The sequence below is a fragment of the Entelurus aequoreus genome, linkage group LG02 (genome assembly GCF_033978785.1).
Source record: "Entelurus aequoreus isolate RoL-2023_Sb linkage group LG02, RoL_Eaeq_v1.1, whole genome shotgun sequence".
In the NCBI taxonomy this organism is placed as follows: Eukaryota; Metazoa; Chordata; class Actinopteri; order Syngnathiformes; family Syngnathidae; genus Entelurus; species Entelurus aequoreus.
This window is the reverse complement of record NC_084732.1, coordinates 74,877,044-74,900,684: the sequence shown is the minus strand read 5'-3', so window position 1 is coordinate 74,900,684 and position 23,641 is coordinate 74,877,044. Positions and strand designations below refer to the sequence as shown.

Genomic DNA, 23,641 nt, shown 5'->3' with positions numbered 1-23,641 from the left:
AGATGTGGATACTTTGGCGACACACAGAGGTGGTCGTTCGGGTTTTGCCAAGATCTGATTTCAACAAAAAAGACCCAGGCAAAGACACGAAATTCTTTTTTTGGCCAAAGCATTTAATGATTAATTGTCTATTCATTTTAATTTTGCCACCTATTGCTGTCACAATGTGTTCCTGTGACTGCAGCACCAGCTGGGTCAGTCGAGCGGACAGCAGCCACCGGTGGTTGCAGCACAATGGCACCGTATACCGGGGAGGACTGACCGCAAGAAGCACTCCTGCGTTTTAATGATAAATTGAGTAATCAAACAAGAGTCAAAATCTATTGTATCCTTTGAAATATGCTGGCATGTTTACATTTGAAGGATTTTAAACAAACCCATCCATCTATTTTTGTACCGCATTTGTCCCTCTCTGGATCGCAGGGGGGCTGGAGTGAAGTGAAGTGAATTATATTTATATAGCGCTTTTCTCTAAAGAAAAGCAGCGCTTTACATAGTGAAACCCATTATCTACAATTTGAAGCTACATTTAAACCAGCACTGGGCACTGGTAGCAGGTGGGTAAAGTGTCTTGTCCAAGGACACAACAGCAGTGACTAGGATGGTGGAAGCAGGGATCAAACCTGGAACCCTCAAGTTGCTGGCCTTGCCGCTCCTTATTACATAATTTTCACATGAGACTCTAATCTGGCTGTAAGCAGTATGATCACTAGTTGTAAATAACTCAAATTATATTTATATTGGGGGTAATCAGATTCACCCACCTGTACTAAATGTGTACGTATCATATTGCAGCGACTATCTCTCCATTATTTCCGGTCCACTCCTCTGTTTTGGCCAAGCACATAAACCTTCCTGGCCCGACCATTTCTTTTTTATTTCAGCCTGTGTTCAGTTCTCGGAGACCACCCAGCAATGACAGTTCCCTGGAATTACGAGAAACAAGCACCTCCTACTGACTCATACTGAATCCTGATTGGGCAGCGTGTGCAGCGCTCAGGCACATTGCTCCTTTGAATATGATTTGCCTATTTATTAGGGGCGTGGCCTGGACGGGGTCTGGGTGTTACGAGCCACGCAGACATCTGGGATCAATTTCAAGTTAATTACGATGTAAACAAGAAATGTGCTTGGATTTGTCCCTGCGCACACTTAAATACATCGGAATTTTTACCAGTGTACATAGTCTTCTGGATTTGAACGTATGTCTATTTTTAGTGGGAAATCCACGCAACTCTTACTACATGAGGCCCCTCACATCTAGTACAACAGCTAGAGCAAATATTCTGTCTCTACAAAGACAATCATAAAGAGCTTCCATTCTGAGTCTGATTTAATTAATCAATAAATGAACTACAATCACAATAATGTGCCAGTGTTGTAGCCACACATCTGTCTGGAATGACGCGTTGTGTATTTATAATGTGACTACATGACTTTGTATGTGGGTTGTTGCAACAGTAAACATAAATATATACACACGGAATATACTAAATACAATGTTATATTGGGTTTCGAGAGAGGAGCTGTCTCTTGACTAATCCTTATGCTGTAAGTTGTACAAAAGTTTGAGTTACAAGCATCCCGGCCAATAGGTGGCGTAGCAAATGTCACAGTGAACCCCGCAAGAGCCACTCAAAACATCTGGTCTGACTTGCTAGCATTAGCTTATAGCTTGAGATTAACACAATTTAGTTTTCCAACCATGGGAAGGAAAAAAGTGAGTGTGAGGGAGTGAAGTGAATTATATTTATATAGCACTTTTCTCTAGTGACTCAAAGTGCTTTACATAGTGAAACCCAATATCTAAGTTACATTTATACCAGTGTGGGTGGTACTGGGAGCAGGTGGGTAAAGTGTCTTGCCCAATGACACAACGGCAGTGACTAGGATGGTCGTACCAGAATGCTGGTACGACCGCTCTACCAACCGAGCCACGCCGTCCCAGTGTGAGAAGAAGTGGATGATATTCATTGAAATAAATAAGCAGTTTGAGTAAATCACACTAGTCTGCACCATACCGAAGCAGAATGAGTCGATAACGCCAGCCAAGGATATCAAAGTAATGTCTAAACAGTGGACATTTATTCATGAAAATATGGAGAAGCTGCTAAGGTGTTTTTGATGGAGAAACAGCTGGAAGGAGACATTGTAGAAGTCCACGTTCCAAGGTAAATGATGTGCATTATTATTACATTACTTCAAAAAACTATAGTAGTTAGTACTAAATTACCTTGTATTGTTTTTATACAAATATTTATCTTTATGTTTTTATTTTTAAAAGGCATGTTACATGTTTAAAAAAGTGTGCTGTTTCGGGGGCCAAGCACAAATTAAATTGATTTCAATTCATTTGGATGAGCAACAATGACAAGTTTTGTCACAGAACCAATGAAGCTCATAAGTTAAGGTACTCATAACTTGTCTATGAATATTTTCATTCATCAAGGTCATTGTCCTCTCAGGGCATTCAATCGATCACAACTGGACTAGTCTAGATTGGTCTAGACTAGATATGACCAATCTAAGTCCATGAGCACGAACTGATGAAGCCTACCCAGAAGACGTTTCGCCTCTCATCCAAGACAAACCAAACAGTCTAATTGCGATCGATTGAATGCCCTGAGAAGTACTCATAGCTTATTTTACCAGAAAAACAAGATGTCAAGAAAGGGGATATACCGTAGTGTAACTACAGGTTATTTGAAATTCAAATAACAGCTGGTTCTAATGAAGAGGTGAAGCCAGAAGCGCACTTACTTTCATGCACTCACTTCCCTTTAGGTTTAACAATGGAAGCACCCTGCTTCCTTAGTAACCGGATCACGGTATTAACTCAATAAACTGAGACCACATCAAATATTCAACCAGAAGCAGACATATTTCAGAGGACGTATGTACTTGTTGGTAACTGGATGCTCTTGTTGTAGCTCGCTGCAGAGGACATGGCCTGACCCAAAGTTTGGTTCGAACCCAAAGGAGCACCAGTGTTAGAAGTGCTTGCTCCTGAGCTTTGTTTGGACTTGGAGTCTTTGGCTGGTTTAGTCCACACCACACTTTCCGTCACCTGCAAGGCAGCTCCTATCTTCTGAGCCATCTCTATGAGCTGTGACAAGGAAGAAAAACTTGAAGACAAAGCACTGCTTTGGTTTTAATGAAAAACGAAAAATAAAGCTCCGGTACCTCTAGGTCAAACTCAAAGTTGTTACTGCTGTCTCTAAGCGTGTTGACTTTTCTCTCCATCTCCTGATACTGATCCAGTGCTGCCTTTTTGTCAGCGTGATTATAGAGAAAGATTGCAAAGTTCAGGTTGACCAGAGGGTTTGATCTGTGGGAGGAAAGAAATGAAAGGCTTGATTCTTCCAAGTCGCGGGGTGTGTGTGAGAGAATATTAGACAACTTACTGGTCGAGAATCACAGCTTGCTCGTACGCTCTGGTGGCATTTTCCACATCCTCCAAGTTGGTCAAAGCCACTGAAAGGCAGAATTCCTTTAAATCAAAGGCTATGGAAACTTGTGGAAAAAAACATAAAGGGCCTGATCTACTAACACCAAAATAACAAGTGCTAAATAGCCTATGCAAACTATAACATTGTGTGTAGTTGGCGTGTTGCGGGTGATCTTCTAAGACAATGACAAGTACAATTAATAACTAGTAAAAATGTGGTGCAGACCACGGCTGTTTTTGCATATGTACCGGCTGTCACCATGGAGAAAATCATTTCCCTCAACATTTATGGCATCATACGCTCCAAACTGTGGTGTTTTGTCACGTTTTTGACATGCAGCACACAAACATAATATGCACCACTTTTTCTGGGCTATATTGAAGCGTGATGTGTGCAAAAGATCTGAACAGAAACTACTGACACAAAACATTAGTAAACGCAGGACTTGTAATGACAATGTCGCGTGAACGAAAACCAAAAATAGCACTAGAATGGAAACCCTCAGGAGGCAAAGAAAAAGGACGGAACAAGTTAAGGTCTAAGGTAAGGTTTCTGGGCTTTACTGAAGTATGATCTAGACAACAAGAACCTACTTAAGTAAGCTTTGCTTTTTCCTACTCCTTTACGGGCATGTTGGAATGATTAATATAAATATGAGAAATATGCATCATACTGAAACTGTATACATGCTCGAAATAAACTTCTACCAACCAACCAACTTTTGGCACGATGATAGTGCACTTTGGGAGACACTGCACAGTGTTGTGAAGGAATGATCCAGCCGCAAGGAAATGCATATTGCAAGAAGTTTTGAAAAATGAAAACGTTTGTGAAAAATGAACATTAAAATAAATTGCCAGCATATGCCAAAACGAATCAATTTTAATCAGCGCCTCAAAGAGGACCTATTATGCAAAACCAACATTTCTTACCTATTGGTACCTGTTTTTGTGTATTTTGGATCTGCATAAGTCCCAAAAATGTTTAATCAAATCGTGGAGGCATGGCGAAGATATTTACAAAAAAATCTTGCCTTCCTTCATACTTCCTCTGAAAGGAGCCGTTTGGAATTTGCGCCAATAGCGACATATTACCCAATTGCGACGTCAAATCATACATCTATATATTTATATATAAAGCGTTTGCACGGTCCGCCATTGTAGTCCGCGCTGTATTCAATAAGTTCCTTCTTTTTCTCTGTCCTCTTGTTGTGGGGCCGACTGGCTCGTACATGCACATGCATCCTCCGCTGTTGCCATTTCGAACACAAAGTAGCATATAGTTCTAGCTTATATCTGTCAGTAGACTCTAAATGGAAGCGCTAAAAACTGGGGAAGAAGACGCAGTCGAGACACGTAAATAGGACCGCCCACAAAATGGCGTCTTCTGAAGAGACGGTCAGAAAGCAGCTTGAGAACAGTCTATAAATTATGCAAAATTTGGAGTAAAGAACCACCATTACATGTATGTAGACCACAATGGACTGTGTTACATGTAGAAAAAAAATCATAATATGACCCCTTTAGGTCTTTCAGCCACTATAAGATTATAAAATGATATTACTGAGTAGACGATATATCTAGAATTTTTTTAAATCTCTGACAGTCCAAATATGTTTGCACGCACACACGCACAAACGCACACACACACAGCGGATTCTCTGTCCATGATCTGTCTTTGCAGCGCAATCCCCTCTTGTCTCACAGCCAGCATGCGTAACTATGCCATTTTGAACGCACATATCAAACATGCTTACATACATACATCCAAAACAGCAGCCACAGAACAGTTCCAGTCTTGATAAATCACATTGCGTGTCCTAAATGGTTATATATACATCTCCTCCTCCCAGTATTGTGGGCGTTCTGATAATCAGCATATATTCTGCATATACATGAAGTCAGACCTGCTATTTGGATTATGTTCTCTATTTTGCCTATTTTAGAGATGCAATCCTCTGCGCACGAGCATGGTAGTGAAGTGAAGTGAAGTGAATTACATTTATATAGCGCTTTTTCTCAAGTGACTCAAAGCGCTTTACATTGTGAAACCCAATATCTAAGTTACATTTAAACCAGTGTGGGTGGCACTGGGAGCAGGTGGGTAAAGTGTCTTGCCCAAGGACACAACGGCAGTGACTAGGATGGCGGAAGCGGGGATCGAACCTGCAACCCTCAAGTTGCTGGCATGGCCGCTCTACCAACCGAGCTATACCGCCCCACAAGGGCGGTATAGCTGCATGGTAGATCAGCTTGGTGTGCGCTATCCAGTTTGCACGTGTTTTAGTACACGCAAACCTGTATTAGATCAAGCCCCTACAGTATTAATGCATCAGACTAACTACAGTTTCTCCAAGAAAAAAACAACAAAAAGTCAACATAGTGTGTGCTGGTACCTGCCAGCAGCATGTAGAGCTCGCCCAATCGGGGGCTCAGGTTGATGGCGGCGCTAAGGAAGTGGAAAGCAGAGGCATACTGCTGCATGGTCAGGTGTACCAGCCCCAGGTTGTACAATACTTTCCAGTCGAAAGGAGACAAGTAGTGGGCACGCTTCAGGCAGCTGATAGACTGTGAAAGAAAAGAAGATGCGCAAAAGATGTCAGTAGCTGAGAGAGGTGTGACATTCGCGAACAAATCAAATATTTTCAAGTGAACGATGAGAACCTATTTGCATGTTGCGAGCCGTTCTTTTGGGAACTGATTTTTTTATGCACTTTCAGATAAAGTCTCACCCAACTGGTAATGGACTAGAAAATGAGTGCGAGTCAGAGGAAATGTAGCAGCATATGGATTACTCAATTGATTTGAATTCTTAATTTTTTAATTTAATTTTCTGATTTTTTTATCTCCTCTCTGAGCTGCTACCTTATTGTGGTAGAGGAGTTTGCGTGTCCCAATGATCCTAGGAGCTATGTTGTCCGGGTGCTTTATGCCCCCTGGTAGGGTCTCCCAAGACAAACTGGTCCTAGTTGAGGGATCAGACAAAGAGCAGCTCGAAGACCTCTATGAAAAATAAAAACGAAGGACCCAGATTTCACTCGCCCGGACGCGGGTCACCGGGGCCCCCCTCTGGAGCCAGGCCCGGAGGTGGGGCACGATGGCAAATGCCTGGTGGCCGGGCCTGTCCCCATGGGGCCCGGCCGGGCACAGCCCGAAGAGGCAACGTGGGTCCCCCCTCTAATGGGCTCACCACCCATAGCAGGGGCCATAGAGGTCGGGTGCAATGTGGGCTGGACAGCAGCCGAAGGCAGGGCACTTGGCGGTCCGATCCTCGGCTACAGAAGCTAGCTCTTGGGACGTGGAACGTCACCTCGCTGGGGGGGAAGGAGCCTGAGCTAGTGCGTGAGGTGGAGAAGTTCCGACTGGATATAGTCGGACTCACTTCGATGCACAGCAAGGGCTCTGGAACCAGTTCTCTTGAGAGAGGCTGGACTCTCTTCCACTCTGGCGTTCCCAGCAGTGAGAGGCGACGGGCTGGGGTGGCGATTCTTGTTGCCCCCGGCTCAAAGCCTGCACGTTGGAGTTCAACCCAGTAGACGAGAGGGTAGCTTCCCTCCGCCTTCGGGTGGGGGGGACGGGTCCTGACTGTTGTTTGCGCTTATGTGCCAAACCGCAGCTCAGAGTACCCACCCTTTTTGGATTCACTCGAGGGAGTACTTGAGAGTGCTCCCCCGGGTGATTCCCTTGTCCTACTGGGGGACTTCAACGCTCATGTTGGCAGCGACAGCGAAACCTGGAGAGGCGTGATTGGGAAGAATGCCCGCCCGGATCTGAACCCGAGTGGTGTTTTGTTATTGGACTTTTCTGCCCGTCACAGATTGTCCATAACGAACACCATGTTCAAACATAAGGGTGTCCATATGTGCACTTGGCACCAGGACACCCTAGGCCGCAGTTCCATGATCAACTTTGTAGTTGTGTCATCGGATTTGCGACCTCATGTTTTGGACACTTGGGTGAAGAGAGGGGCGGAGCTTTCTACCGATCACCACCTGGTGGTGAGTTGGCTACGATGGTGGGAGAGGATGCCGGGCAGACATGGCAGGCCCAAACGCATTGTGAGGGTTTGCTGGGAACGTCTGGCAGAGTCTCCTGTCAGAGAGAGTTTCAATTCCCACCTCCGGAAGAACTTTGAACATGTCACGAGGGAGGTGCTGGACATTGAGTCCGAGTGGACCATGTTCCGCACCTCTATTGTCGAGGCGGCTTATTGGAGCTGTGGCCGCAAGGTAGTTGGTGCCTGTCGTGGCGGTAATCCTAAAACCCGTTGGTGGACACTAGCGGTGAGGGATGCCGTCAAGCTGAAGAAGGAGTCCTATCAGGTTCTTTTGGCTCATAGGACTCCTGAGGCAGCGGACAGGTACCGACAGGCCAAGCGGTGGGCGGCTTCAGCGGTCGCTGAGGCAAAAACTCGGACATGGGAGGAGTTCGGGGAAGCCATGGAAAACGACTTCCGGACGGCTTCGAAGCGATTCTGGACCATCATCAGCCGCCTCAGGAAGGGGAAGCAGTGCACTATCAACACCGTGTATGGTGAGGATGGTGTTCTGCTGACCTCGACTGCGGATGTTGTGGATCGGTGGAGGGAATACTTCGAAGACCTCCTCAATCCCACCAACACGTCTTCCTATGAGGAAGCAGTACCTGGGGAATCTGTGGTGGGCTCTCCTATTTCTGGGGCTGAGGTTGTTGAGGTAGTTAAAAAGCTCCTCGGTGGCAAGGCCCCAAGGTTAGATGAGATCCGCCTGGAGTTCCTTAAGGCTCTGGATGCTGTGGGGCTGTCTTGGTTGACAAGACTCTGCAGCATCGCGTGGACATCGGGGGCGGTACCTCTGGATTGGCAGACCAGGGTGGTGGTTCCTCTCTTTAAAAAGGGGAACCGGAGGGTGTGTTCTAACTATCGTGGGATCACACTCCTCAGCCTTCCCGGTAAGGTCTATTCAGGTGTACTGGAGAGGAGGCTACACCGGATAGTCGAACCTCGGATTCAGGAGGAACAGTGTGGTTTTCATCCTGGTCGTGGAACTGTGGACCAGCTCTATACTCTCGGCAGGGTCCTTGAGGGTGCATGGGAGTTTGCCCAACCAGTCTACATGTGCTTTGTGGACTTGGAAAAGGCATTCGACCGTGTCCCTCGGGAAGTCCTGTGGGGAGTGCTCAGAGAGTATGGGGTATCGGACTGTCTGATTGTGGCGGGCCGCTCCCTGTATGATCAGTGTCAGCCTGTAAGAAGCATCCTAGTTATGTCTCGAACTTTATCTGGGATTCTTAACATTTTTGACCTTGGGGCCCAACTTTTTCACAACAAAGGCCCCACTCAAATCATCATATTCACGTTTACGTTTATTTCCTGGTGGTCACTAAACACTGCAGGAAAGCAGCAGCAGTGCGTCAAATACGGCCACAAAATTATGCTCTCAAAAAAGAAAAGCACGTTTAATGTAATTTATGAGATGGAATACAGCGACCCCCCGCGAACTCAAAAGGGACAAGTGGTAGAAAATGGATGGATTGATGAATATGTTTAGAAGTATGTATATATGTATTATTTTGATAGATTTTGTCATAAAAACTAACGTCAAAACGATAGCAATTGCATGCACCCGAACACAGCCGCACACGTCTTTGGTAGCAATCAAAGCGCCTGCTGTTTAGTTGACCATACTGCCTTTGCACACGATTCTGAACAACGGGCCCCCCGGCCATATAGTTAAGAAACACTGGAGTAATGCAAGCGCTACAATTCCAAATCAATTTGAGCCACACTGTTCTTAAAACACACAGTTTAAGTGAACCAGCCCATCATGTTAACACAACCACATTTTATGTAAAAATCCCTGCACTAAACTTCATTCAGTCCATCCACACACCACAAGTACTAAAAGATTATTTAGGCTACACGCTTTCCATCCATCCATTTTCTACCACTTGTCCCTTTTTTTGCTTTGTGTGCACTGTGCATTTTTCTCCTACCATGCAATAATGATTTCAAGAATCCTGCATGCAGCAGCACAGAGTATTGAGAATTAAATTTTAACTCACAGACTACATCCGGTCAAGTAAAAGCTTTGATGCTGATCGGTGTATACATATTTCATCGAATTGAATTTTAACCAGTGTTTCCGATACATCAAAGGTCTCCAACCTCTTTTGCGCCACGAACCGGTTTAATGGAGGCATTGTTTTCACAGACCGGCCTTCCACGTGTGGAAGACAAATATAGCAAAAATAAGTGCATGAGAACTACAACTCACCATAACACTGAATTAGTGGGAGCCCTGGGCTTCTTTCTTTGCAATGAGATGGTTGGTTCCCAGGGACTGGGGACTGCTGATGGTAATCAGCCTATGGCTACAATCTGTCACATTTATCATTAAAGTGTATTGTATCATGTCACAAAGTTATCACAAATATAACAAATGGCGACTATGAGTTTTATTATACATCTATAAACAAGCTTAGAGGAGTTCCTAGGGGGACAAGCAAAATTTAAGGCAAAAAAAATACTGTTGTTTATGAAATATTTGATGTTTCCGTGTGCCCCGGTAGCAAATGCGTCACGGACCAGTGGTTGGGGACCCCTGCTATACATACATTTAGTTGTGGCGGTCCATTATGGATATATTTGGACTATCACAAATAGATTTGGTGCTATCTGTTCGCCGTCGCTCATAAGCACATTAAGATGGGACTGTCTGTGGATGTAGCTTGTCTTTGCAGCACTGTACAAATGGCCTTGCAGGAGAGATCAGTGTTGCCAATTTAGAGTTTAGGGGGATGTTATTGAACAGTTTTTTGGAGATTGTAACATAAAACAACATATTGCTCTTCTCAACGTGCAATGGGTCACAATCCGATACTTTATCAATATATTATAGAACTAAACATGTTTTCAGCAAGTAACTAAAGTAACATTTAATCAAGCTTATCTTATTACATTTTGCCAGTATTTTTAGAAACTAGTTTATTAAAAGTGTGGTATTTAAAGCTACTTAGACTTTTGTTTTAACAAAATATATTTGAACAAAAGCAAAAACCCCTTTTAAATAATGTTCCCTTAAAGCCGTCCTTTGTGACAAGAACCAGAAAAAAATATATTGATTTCATTACTCTCGTATCGTTTATATTCATATAATATACTGGGTATCGATCGTATCGACATCTGGATCGATCGCCCCTATTTTACATCGCAACTTTAGCGGTTAGCTTCTTGTGTCGTCCTGCTTGGTGTGTGTGTGTCGCATGCTTGTCATTTCTTTTCTTCTAGTCCTCCATACTTGGAATAAACTTAGTTTATTTTCAGTCATGATGGAAGAAGTATCCTAGAAGTGGCTTCACACTGTGAATAGACGACGCGTTTGTTGCAGCTTGCTCTCAAATTTGAGGCGGCGGTCTGGTAAGACACGCCTGGAATTCATGAAACTCTTGCACATGTGTAACAAGGAATATGGAAATGGAATTGTGTCTCCATGAACGTGCATATCTTTTGAAGGAATCTTTCAAAATGAGTACAATTTTAGCTATGTAAGCAATGGGACACAGCTGCGGTAAAGATGGGCTCAGCAGCTTATCAGCTGATCGCCATTTAGTTAAAGAAGACAAATATCAGCCCTGATCCTGCTCTAATTTCTAAGCATATTTGTTTTGCTTTTCATGTTTTGTACTCACTTTTTGTCTCTCCCAGAGCATCTAGAAAACTTAAAATGCACATGCCTTATGGCTAATTATGCAAATTAAACTACAACAACACCCCCACCACACCCAATGTGTGGACATCCTCTCAAATCTTACTACAAACATTGCAGAGATACATTCTGTGCGGATGGATCTCACAGTCCAGTCACTGACATCTAACCAATCACTAACATGAATCCCTGTGGATGTTTTGCTAGAGTGAAAAGTATAAAAACACATTTTTTTGTAGCTGCGAGTGTATTTATAGTTCATGCCTCAGCAGTTGGACGCGGGAATGTAAAGAGTGCTCCAATACTTCAAACCCTACATATCACGAAATGTAATAAATACTGGCAAGAAAGTCAGGCTGCAGCGTCTATTTGAAGTCTCCTTGTTGACTTTGAATTACCAGTCAGCTCAAGTCTCAACTAATAAGCCTGAGTTGAGTGACATGTTTACATTGTAGGATGGATCTCCACGAGGTATTGGCTTGTGTTTATGTAATGCTGCTGACAGAGTGACACAGGTCCTACATATTTCATGAACATATTGCGTATGACAAACCAAGGATGAAAAGTCTGGGCTCCATGCGATGCACTACTTTTACTTTAAGATTAAAATGCTTAATCTATGTTTGGTACAGAGATAAGAGTAGTGAGATGGCTGATTTCTAACTAAGCTCTAAATCACAATTACAATAAAAACTGTCCTACTTTTAAACAGCAAGAGATATGCAAACAATAATGTAGAACAATGGATAATTTTAGAGTAATGAGGACATATTAAAAAAGGTTCAAGCCACACCTTTTTATTCAGGCTTTTTACTGATCATGTTACTCTTATGTTTTTTAAATTTTCTAATATTTTGTTTTATTTTTTATTGTGTTATTTTCTATTTTATTTATTGTATTATTACTACTATTATTCTCTCAATGTTATGTTTTATTAGAGGCCTACTGAAACCCACTACTACCGACCACGCAGTCTGATAGTTTATATATCAATGATGAAATCTTAACATTGCAACACATGCCAATACGGCCGGGTTAACTTATAAAGTGCAATTTTAAATTTCCCGCTAAACTTCCAGTTGAAAATGTTTATGTATGATGACGTATGCGTGTGACGTCAATCGTTGAAACGGAAGTATGCGGACACATTGAATCCTATACAAAAAGCTCTGTTTTCATCTCAAAATTCCACAGTATTCTGGACATCTGTGTTGGTGAATCTTTTGCAATTTGTTTAATGAACAATGAAGACGGCAAAGAAGAAAGTTGTAGGTGGGATCGGTGTATTAGCGGCGGACTACAGCAACACAACCAGGAGGACTTTGAGATGGATAGCAGACGCGCTAGCCGCCGACCTCACCTTGACTTCCTCCGTCTCCGGGCCGCCGACCGCATCTGAGATCGGGTGAAGTCCTTCGTCGCACCGTCGATCGCTGGAACGCAGGTGAGCACGGGTGTTGATGAGCAGATGAGGGCTGGCTGGCGTAGGTGGATAGCTAATGTTTTTAGCATAGCTCTGTGAGGTCCGGTTGCTAAGTTAGCTTCAATGGCGTCGTTAGCAACAGCATTGTTAAGCTTCGCCAAGCTGGAAAGCATTAACCGTGTAGTTACATGTACATGGTTTAATGGTATTGTTGATTTTCTGTCTATCCTTCCAGTCAGGGGTTTATTTCTTTTGTTTCTATATGCAGTTAGGCACGATGCTATCACGTTAGCTCCGTAGCTAAAGAGCTTCACCGATGTATTGTCGTGGAGATAAAAGTCACTGTGAATGTCCATTTCGCGTTCTCGACTCTCATTTTCAAGAGGATATAGTATCTGAGGTGGTTTAAAATACAAATCCGTGATCCACAATAGAAAAAGGAGAGAGTGTGGAATCCAATGAGCCAGCTTGTACCTAAGTTACGGTCAGAGCGAAAAAAGATATGTCCTGCACTGCACTCTAGTCCTTCACTCTAACGTGTTCCTCATCCACGAATCTTTCATCCTGGCTCAAATTAATGGGGTAATCGTCGCTTTCTCGGTCCGAATCGCTCTCGCTGCATTGAAAACAATGGGGAAATGTGAGGAGCCTTTCAACCTTTGACGTCACGCTACTTCCGGTACAGGCAAGGCTTTTTTTATCAGCGACCAAAAGTTGCAACTTTATCGTCGATGTTCTCTACTAAATCCTTTCAGCAAAAATATGGCAATATCCCGAAATGATCAAGTATGACACATAGAATGGATCTGCTATCCCCGTTTAAATAAAAAAAAATCATTTCAGTAGGCCTTTAATGTATTATTTGTATTTTATTTTTACATATATTTTGTAATATGTTTCCTGGAATTTTTTTTAGATGCCATTCATTTGAGTTATTCTCAATCCTCAGTGCCATGCCGTGTTTTATTTCTGTCACTCGTGCTGTGTGTGTGTGTTTGTTTGTATGAGTTTGTTTCCTTCTCTTTTTTTTCTTCTTCTGTAAAGCACTTTGTGTTGCCACTATAAATAAAGTTTGATTGGTTGACAAGAATATTACTTACAGCGACATACTTCTTTTTGCCAAAGAAGCACATGCCGATGTTGTTCCACAGAGGTGGGCTCTCAGGCACGGCACATGCTGCCACGCGGTACTTGTTCATGGCCACATCAAAGTCCCCGTGGGTCTGCATCATGCTGCCTGCAGCCAGGATGGCCTGCAAAATAAAAACAATCATTAGCGAGGTATTAGAGGAAGACGCGCCCTTTGAAAAAGGATGAAAGATGAAGCAGAGCTACCTGACAAGCAGTGTGACCTTTTAATTTTAAATGATTCAATGTGTTGTCATCAGATAGATAGACAGAAAAACAAAGTGTGTGTGTTTGAGAGAGAGAGTGTGCGTGTGTGTGCGTGTGTGTGTGTGTGTGTGTGTGTGTGTGTGTGTGTGTGTGTGTGTGTGTGTGTGTGTGTGTGTGTGTGTGTGTGTGTGTGTGTGTGTGTGTGTGTGTGTGTGTGCATGTTAGCACATACCTTATAATTGTTGGGGTCAAACGTGAGGGCATTTCCAAGGTGTTCAAAAGCTTTTTGGTATTTCCCAAGCTTCAAAAGAGGAACACATAACAATTTAGCTACTCCTTTTTGTACATGCCAGCAGAATATAATTGAAGAAATGTAACTAAAGCGTAAGGTCAGACATTTAAACAATTTCACCTACAGAGAGAAAGAGGAGGCCGAGAGTTGTCAGGAGTTCTGTATTCTCTGGAGAGAATCTGTTGGGAGAATGAGACAATTCAAAAGGGCGACAATGCCTGCTATTGTCCATAATAACTCTTGAGCAAACATACTTAATATTCAGTGGATGAGCTGTTTGTTCAATCAAGATCTGATTCAGCATAACAGTGGCATATAAATTACAATATATACAAAATGGTAACGAGGGGCCCCATCAGTATTTAAATCAAGCTCAGTGTGGTACATCTCATTTAAGTAATACCAGTATTGAAGCACTTGATTAATTCATTTACTGCCTCCAGGAGGGAGCTATAATGAGCTCCATGACATGGATATCATATCCTTATTTACACTGACGCCTCATGTTTTAAATATTTAACATTTGAATAGAAGGAGGAAATGAACCAAGTTTATACAGAAGTAAAAAAGGCCCTACAAGGAGAAAATGTAGGCTTGTTATAATTAGAACAGTTAGCATACTTGCTAGAGGGAAACATGTCTCAAACCCCAATAATTTTAGGTTTATACAAATATAATAGCATAATTACTAGACAAGCGGTAGAAAATGGATGGATGGATACTAGCATAAAATGTTAGCATGCTCAGGTTTTCGTCTGACCTTTTAGAACAAAAAACAAGGTACCATTTTTATGACTTTTTGTTGAGTCATGTCTATGGATAATATTATTCATCCAGATCATTCAATCGATCGCAACTGGACTGTTTGGTTTGTTTTAGAAGACGTTTTGCCTCCCATCCAAGTAGGCTTCATCAGTTCATGCTCATAGACTTAGATTGGTCAGATATACTGCAGCTGCTTTTTTTTGGACTGAGATGTCCACATGGGAGAGAACAGGGCCTCCATGTCGCGCTTTACCGATAACCAGTGTTGGGTTAGTTACTGAAAACCAGTAACTATTTACAATTACTAGATACTTTATTTCAAAAGTAACTCAGTTACTAACTCAGTTACTTACACCAAAAAGTAATGTGTTACTGTGAAAAGTAACTATTTAGTTACTTCTTTTTCCCCCCCCTTTTTTTAAGGCTCCCATTAATGCCCTTTTAGCCTTCATTTCAGTACTGTTATTGCACTGGAGAATAATACAATCTGTTGATCAACTTGACATGCATTTGCATCACTGAACTCAGAAAGCAATGTGGTCTACATACAACACACAAAGACAAAGATATGTTTCAAAGGGCCAATTTATTTCAGGCCAGAAAAAATTGACAAAACTATTTTAAATAGCTGCAACATAATGGCACTTTAACTTTAACTCTAAGTAGATAGGATCTTTGATCCAAGACACAACTTACATTTAACTAAAATGTTATTTTCTTTGTGCTCGACAAAAGAAAATTATTGAGAATGTCTCCATGTTAAAAAACTCGACTTCTGGCTTCGCCATGATGTCTTGTTAGTTGTTATGAGAGTAACGTATGTGTGTGTGTGTGTGTGTGGCCCTTTAAGATATGACAGCATGAGAGGTGAGTGACGTCAGTGAGTGAGTGGGCGAGAGAGGTGAGGGAGCGGCGACAGTGAGTGCGTGTAGGTGCTCTAGCTTGGTGGATGGCTGCGTGCAATAAAGTCACAAAGTTGCAACAAACCGCCGGGCTCGTCATTCACCTTCAGCTGTAAAGACCCTCTTCCGGGTAAAGTGAAGGTTGTTAGACCCGAAGTACGGCTCTGGAGGAACGTCTCCCCTGCGGGGAGGCGTGCTTTCTGTGGGTGGGGGAAAGCACGCCTCTTCTTTTCCACCGGAGCGCTCCAATAAAACACACTCAGATCTTCAGTTTCTAGCCGATACTACATAAAAATAACGTAAAATAACGCAGTAACGCATCATGCAGTAACGGTAACTTTTTGGGAGTGATTTTAGATGATAATATTAGTTGGAAATCGCATATCTCACATGTTAGAAAAAAGATGGCTAAAAGTATATTTATATTAAATAAGGTAAAAGATGTATTAGATTATAAAGCAATGCGTACACTGTATTGTGCACTTGTACTGCCTTATATCAATTATTGTGTGGAAATATGGGGTAGTACATATAAGAGTAACACAAAGCCACTGTACCTCCTTCAGAAGAGAGCGATCAGAATCATACACAAAACAGGTTATAGAGAGCACACAAATGGATTATTTATTAGCTCAGGACTTTACAAATTTTATGAACTAGTTGAGCAGCAGACATTATTGGTTATGTTCAGGGCTAGTAGTCAAGAGCTACCAACAAATCTACAAAACAATTTCACTTTAATAGAAAAAGAAGGAAGAAGGAAAGGGCACTTTAAGCATCAGCTTGCACGAACAACATCAAAACAAATGTGTACATCAGTGGTGGGAGTAAAACTCTGGAACTCTCTCCATAATGAAATAAAGCAATGTAAAAACACATTTCAATTAAAAAAAGTCTTTAAAAACAGAACTATGATGTTATATGAGCACTGACAAAAGGGACGCAAAGGGAAAAATAAGGGGAAAAAAAAATAAAAATAAAAAATAAAAATAATAATAAACACACAAAAAAAACAACGCTTACATTATCCTACATGACTGTAGGTATTGTATAGTCTAGCTTTCCTTTCATTTTTTTTTTCTTTTTTTTTTTTTTTTCTTTATCGACATGCACTATGGATCCTTGGTTGAATGATCACATTGTTCTTAGCTTTGTTTGGTTTGAATGATACCTTGTTATGATAGCCTTGTTCTATTCAGTTTTGTTTGGTTTGAATGATTACCTTATTCTTTTTCAGTTTGTTTGGTTTGGATGATTGCCTTGTTCTTTTTCAGTTTGTTTGGTTTGAGTGATTGCCTTATTTTTTCAGTTTTTGTTTTGTTTATTTATTTTTTGTTCAACTTATCTTGCTTGTTTATTCTTTTCATTGATTGTTTGTTCTATTAATTTCTATGAGTGTGTGCACTGGGTAGGGGTACAAACTTGTAGTTTTTAGGCAACAATAACTTTTCTTGTCAACTGGGTCATACATGTCCTGTAGCCTTTTTTACTACTCTAGAGTCTACGCCCCTGGTGGGTGGGTGCGTGTGGGTGTGGGTGCCTGTGTGTGCATATGTGATATATTGTTTTGTATTGATTTGTTGCATTGGATGTTCTAATGCACTACCGGCAAAGAAATACCAAGAAAATGTTTCTTTTGTGCGAAGGGGCAGGAAATATAAGATTTTCTTCATCCTGTTCCTTTTCGACATGGCTGTGTATTGAATGCAGTAAGGTATGTGAGATTGTTGAAATGTTGTTGAAATGTACACATCCAAGTACGAAATAAATAAAGAATTGAATTGAATTGAATTGAACTGAGTTACTGTATATAAAAAAATAACGCGTTAGATTACTAGTTACCACCGAAACTAACGGCGTTACAGTAACGAGTTACTTAGTAACGCGTTAGTCCCAACACTGCCGATAACCCACACATACTGATCAATACCTACTTTTTGACTCACACCACCCACTGGAACACAAACTGGGGGTTATCAGAACCCTACAACACCGATCTGATAATGTTCACACCAGTGGCGTGCGGTGAGGTTAATGTCTGGTGAGGCACGACTGCATCATCACAGTCAAATTTAAAAACATATGAACCTGCAGTGCAGGTGTGCCTAATGTTGTGTCCCCGCGGTCGTTCGCGGCTCCTGCAGCGCGAGCATTGTTGTTTTTGCACTTTTTGGCTTCTTGTTAAGTGACTTTTTTTGGGTGGATTCGGTCTTGCACGTGGAGGGTTTGGGTGTGGGCTTTGGTTGGTGTGGCCGCGGTGCTCCCGTCGGGCAGTGCATTCTGCGGCGGAGGTGCTTGGCACCAGGAGGCGGGGTTATGAGACGAGCCTCACACAGTGTGTCTCCGCAGCAGATTTATGATCGCTCAGCACTAAAAATATGTTACACACATACAGTTGTTGACAAAATACACTGTACATTATATACCTCAGCTAACTAAACTATGGAAATGTATAATATAATTCATATAGCAATACGGTCTCACTGCACAGCAGGCCAGCAGTTAGCCGAGTCGCAATCCATGGTGAGGCACAAGTGCCTCAATTGGCTGCTGATCACCGCACCGTCTCTTCTCAGTATTTGAACGGCAAATGTGAAAATAAAAATAAAAATAATCTAAAACTGGTGAAGTTAAATGGAAAATAACTTTAGTATAATCACTGGATACATATAACAATTTAATTAATTTTTTTTTCTTTTTCTTTTTCTTTTCTTTCCATGATGGCAGGTGAGGCCCCGCCTCCCCTGCCTCTAGTGACTGCACGCCACTGGTTCACACCAGCCCACAGTTCAAAGAGAAAGATCATAGGAATTTGAGGGAAGCCCTCAAAGCCTGTGGTTACCCCAGCTGGTCGTTTGTGATCATCCAGTTCCAGAAGAAACAAGAACCGAGTGGATGAGCAGGAAAAAGTTGACAGACGCAAAAATATTGTCATTTCATATGTATCAGGTCTATCTGAGAGACTCAGGAGAATTTTATACCAACACAACATCCCCGTTCACTTTAAACCCGGCAACACCCTGAGACAAAGACTAGTGCAACCTAAAGACCGGAAACCCCACACCCACAAAAACAATCTGGTGTATGATACTCAGTGTAATGATGAATGCACTAATTCATATATTGGGGAAACAAAACAACCACTAAGCTGACGCATGGCACAGCATAGACAGGCAAACTCTTCAGGCCAAGACTCAAGTCTACCTGCACCTCAGGGAGAAACAGCACTCCTGAACAGAGGAGGTGGTCTTTGACACACCACCTGTCTCCCACATACAACACCGTCCTTTCAACCATTCCTAAAATACTCTGCAATTTAGCCTTCAACAAATAACAGGAGTTAGAAACATTCTGGTCACAGATTCTCCTTTGTGCAATTTGTTGACAACTGAATGGAATGCTAACGTCTGTGATTCCGACTATTTTGGAAAGTCAGTGGTCGATCCACAGCGATCTTTCTGCCAAACAATACCTTAATGCTAACTAGGGGAAATTACACTTCAATGACTGTCGTTGGCTTTGACAAAAGGATTGCTCGTTTGCATTTCAACAGTTGTTTTTCTCACTACGATAAGGCAAAACCATCCTTGCCCAGGCACACCCTCCTGGTATTGGAGTATAAATATTTGTGAATTTGGCACCAGCCATTAGACTAGATCTGACCAATCTGAGTCTGAGGCTAGATCTGACCAATCTAAGTTAATTAGCATGAACTGATTAAGCCTACTTCGAAGGGAGGCGAAACGTCTTCTAAGACAAACCAACCAGTCCAGTTGCGATTGATGGAAGGCCCTGATATTTTTGTTGAATAATTTTTAGTCCAAGCTACACACTGACTACTCTTAAAAACATTGAAGTTTTATTTAGTTGTGTTTTTTTGAGAATATTAATTGTTACTAAAATGTGAGGGCTGCAGTAAATTTTGTGAGACACTGTGCAGTTTTACAACTTCATGACTGATTTTTAGCTTTGTTAACAGGTGTTTTTAATGCAAAGTCCAAAATTGAGCTCAACTAGAACTTACTCCACTGCCCTCTTGTAAACATCAATGGCCTTGTCGGTGTCGCCGGCCAGTAAATGAACCTTTCCTAGCATCAGTGAAGTCTTGTCGTGTTTGTTTAACTGGAGAGCAATGTTGAGCTGCTCCTCAGCCTGAGAGACAAAGAAAAGTGCAAATTATTTGGGGACGGTTACGATCGGTGCTTAAAAAAGGTTGATTTCATCAGCATACTCACATGTTTGAAGTCTTTGATGAAGAAATAGCACACTCCCAAATTGTGACTGATCTCCTGAAAGTAAGGAAAAGTCATATTTATTGACATGGGAAATAATATTTGAAAGGATCATTCCAACCAAGCACGTGTGAAATTGTGTGCACATTTGTCGTGAATGGGTGCTAGTCGGGATGGGTACCTTTTACATTTGAACTAATACGGTAGCAATTCCCGGTACCTGGGAATCCATATAGGTACTCAACAGTACCAATTTTCAATACTTTTGTGTGTGTTAATAAATGTTAATTGTTTAATAAACATTTTTTGTAACATCTAAAAATGAGCTGATTGTGATAACTGTGCTGTCCCGTTGTTATACCTTGTTTTCTTATTACATTTCTGAGTCTCAATTGCAAGTATTAGACAGTAGACATGCAGTTGCAATTCCAAGACGTAAGATGGCAGTAGTGTAGTAGACGGCTTGGCGAAGTTGGGAGAGTGGCCGTGCCAGCACCTTCTCCACCTTCTACCATCCTAGTCACGTCCGTTGTGTCCTTGAGCAGGACACTTCACCCTTGCTCCTGATGGGCCTGGTTAGCGCCGTGCATGGCAGCTCCCGCCATCAGTGTGTGAATGTGTGTGTGTGAATGGGTGAATGTGGAAATAGTGTCAAAGCGTTTTGAGTTCCTTAAAAAGGTATAAAAGCGCTATACAAGTACAACCCATTTACCATTTAGTGTTGCCTTGCTAGCAAGGAGTCTTTGACAATAACTTCAATGTGCCAGTCATTTGTTTTGTTGAGTCTATAAAGTGTCTATACTGTATAGGCCTGAGATACTAAGGTCTTAATACCATGCGCTAAAAAGCGTGTGCAATCTATAAAATTGTGTGTATTACTGGGCGTGTTGCGTGTGATCTAATAACACTGAGTGTACAATTCGAAAGTGGCGCAAACCCCCCTTTTTAAATGAGGATTTTGTGTGTACTATATATGCGGGGCATCACCACAGAGACACTCGATCATTTACTGAGCATTCATGTTATCTTATCTTATCTGTGGCGTTTGCTGTGTTTTCAAACATGCAGGAGACATATACCACTTTTTATGAGCATTTTAGACACAGTCCAAAGTGCCTCTACAACGGAAGCCACTTGTTTTTCAGTGCTCAAGGTGCGCACATGAAAGAGAGGCTGCACTTGCTGGTGCTCAAGTCGCAAAATATGCATACTTTAAGAAAAAATGTGCATATAGGAGATATGGTAACATATATTATAAATGAAAAAAACAAAACGGCAGCAGACACCAAACGCATCAGTTAAATTTGTTTTAATCAGCACCTTAAATCACCTAGCATGCAGTGTAAAATTATAAAAGGATGTTGTTGGATAGACAATATGTCTCTGCAGAAACATGTTTATTTCTGACAGACGATCAAAATATGTTGACACACACACGTTTGATGGAGGATTCTCTGTGAATCGTCAGTCTTTGCAGCGCGAGCACCGAGTGTGTGCCAGTTTGAACGTAGTTTTCAGACATGATAAATACAATGCTAAATACTGCTCGCAAAAAGGTAATGAGTGCTGATAAATCACTCATCACTGTATAATATATTTGCATCTTCTCCCAGCATTGGGGGCGTTTTGATGATCAGCATATATTCTGTATAGTATTTAAGACAGAGATTCAAAATGTATTGCACAAGTTTAGTAGATCAGCTTTGCGTGCGCTATCAAGTTTGAGCATGTTTTAGTAAACGCAAACCTTCAGTAAGTCAGGCCCTGAGTATTGTATTTATCACACACCAGGTGTTTGATTGCAATTTGCATCTTAGTTGTAGCATTCATTACCAAATGTGGAGGTGTTGAAATTGCCATGTAAAATAATAAATAAATAATGATAAATGGGTTATACTCGTATAGTGCTTTTCTACCTTCAAGGTACTCAAAGCGCTTTGACAGTATTTCCACATTCACCCATTCACACACACATTCACACACTGATGGCGGGAGCTGCCATGCAAGGCGCTAACCAGCAGCCATCAGGAGCAAGGATGAAGTGTCTTGCCCAAGGACACAACGGACGTGACTAGGATGGTAGAAGGTGGGGATTGAACCCCAGTAACCAGCAACACTCCGATTGCTGACACAGCCACTCTACCAACTTCGCCACGCCGTCCCTAAGTGCTTGTTTTCTCGCCCAGAGTTTGAGTCTGTGTTTAGTCTGCAACTGGACATGATGTCATGGGCAACAAAGGTATCAAAACATATTGCAGCATTTGTTTTTATGTAAATCGATACCCGGTAGTACCGACAAAATTTGGTCAGTGCCTATAAAAGTAACGATTTCGGTACCCATCCCTAGTTGCGAGAAGAGTGTTTTTTCTGCAAGCAAGCATGTGGCGTTTAATAAAGATTGTGTATGTGCATTACAAAAAAGGAGCCATAAGGCAGGTAAACACACTGTTTGTAAAATGTCATGCTGTGAAGTTCATGGATCTGGTTCAACAAACTGTAGATACACATCACTGTAAAACGGATCTGAATAGTTTGGCAAGCCTAACGTTGCAGATGTTCTTTGATAAAACAGGGTTCAACTGGGGGTGAGTGTGGTCATTTCTATTCAAATATGCGGAGAGTATATTGAAAGTAAGTGTTGCAAATGTTGCGAAACCCTTATGAATCTTGACAACAAATAGTGTGTAGTACTATCTACTAGAAAAAGTATGACATATAAGTAAGTGTCTGTTTTGTGGTACCCAGTCTTTCTGGTTGAGCCTTGCAGCTTCATTGTAGAATTCAATGGCTGCTTTGTGCTTTCCCAGTAAAAATCTGCAAGAAAAACAATAATCCATGTGAACATTGCCATCTTAAACAGAGCATTTTTTCAACTTTTTTGACAGCCCTGGTTGAACTTCTTAAATCTTTCCCTTTAAGTATGAAGTAATGCTGAATTCGAACTCACAGAGATCTGGCCACTTGCTTCAGATTGTCAGGGCTGCTGGGATTAAGGATGGCACAGCTCTGAAACAGCTCAAGGGATTGTTGGATCTTGCCCTCGAGACGCAAGATTAGTGCTGTGCCATGAAGTATAAAGACAAACAAAAAGGAGCTTTAATTGCACATTAAATATCTTAGGAACAGCAAGAGAGCAAAGAGGAGCATGTCAGCACATCTTAGGGACCAAGTTCCACAGATAGCTCATTTGAAGCTGCTTTTGTTAAGATTCAGCTCACCTTGAACATATATGGCATATTCACACATCCCATTAGTCTCCTGCAGCTGCTCTTTGATTATTGCCTACGCAGAGAGGACGAAAAAGTGAATTCAAGAGCAAAATGATGATTTAGGGGGAGAAATTGTTATGATGGATACCTTACAAGGCCCAATAAAGTGAATTGAACCACAGTAGGTATGCAAGCAATTGTTATCATCACTGAGTTTATGTAAATATTGAGACAGTACACATGCGCAATTAGAGAAATCAGAAGATCGAGAAAAATGTCGGCCATTTTAGGAGTACCAGTGTCTCACATATATTAATTTATTTGTGGCGCCCCGCAATGAATACAGCTAC

The 23,641-nt window shown here is 41.8% G+C and overlaps 1 protein-coding gene across 3 annotated transcripts in view; it reads right to left on the bottom strand.

Moving 5' to 3' along the window:
• Positions 1-23,641, bottom strand: part of bbs4 (Bardet-Biedl syndrome 4) — a 44,685-nt gene that overhangs the window by 1,625 nt on the left and 19,419 nt on the right. For all 3 annotated transcript variants that reach the window (XM_062032280.1, XM_062032299.1, XM_062032289.1), the window contains 12 exons: positions 23,301-23,364; positions 23,030-23,141; positions 22,824-22,896; positions 20,086-20,139; positions 19,875-20,002; positions 14,308-14,362; positions 14,124-14,192; positions 13,657-13,809; positions 5,845-6,016; positions 3,405-3,474; positions 3,184-3,328; positions 2,902-3,106 (listed from right to left, as the gene is read on the bottom strand). In XM_062032280.1, coding sequence (XP_061888264.1) covers positions 2,902-3,106; positions 3,184-3,328; positions 3,405-3,474; positions 5,845-6,016; positions 13,657-13,809; positions 14,124-14,192; positions 14,308-14,362; positions 19,875-20,002; positions 20,086-20,139; positions 22,824-22,896; positions 23,030-23,141; positions 23,301-23,364 — 1,300 coding nt within the window. The remainder of the gene's footprint in view (positions 1-2,901; positions 3,107-3,183; positions 3,329-3,404; positions 3,475-5,844; positions 6,017-13,656; positions 13,810-14,123; positions 14,193-14,307; positions 14,363-19,874; positions 20,003-20,085; positions 20,140-22,823; positions 22,897-23,029; positions 23,142-23,300; positions 23,365-23,641) is intronic.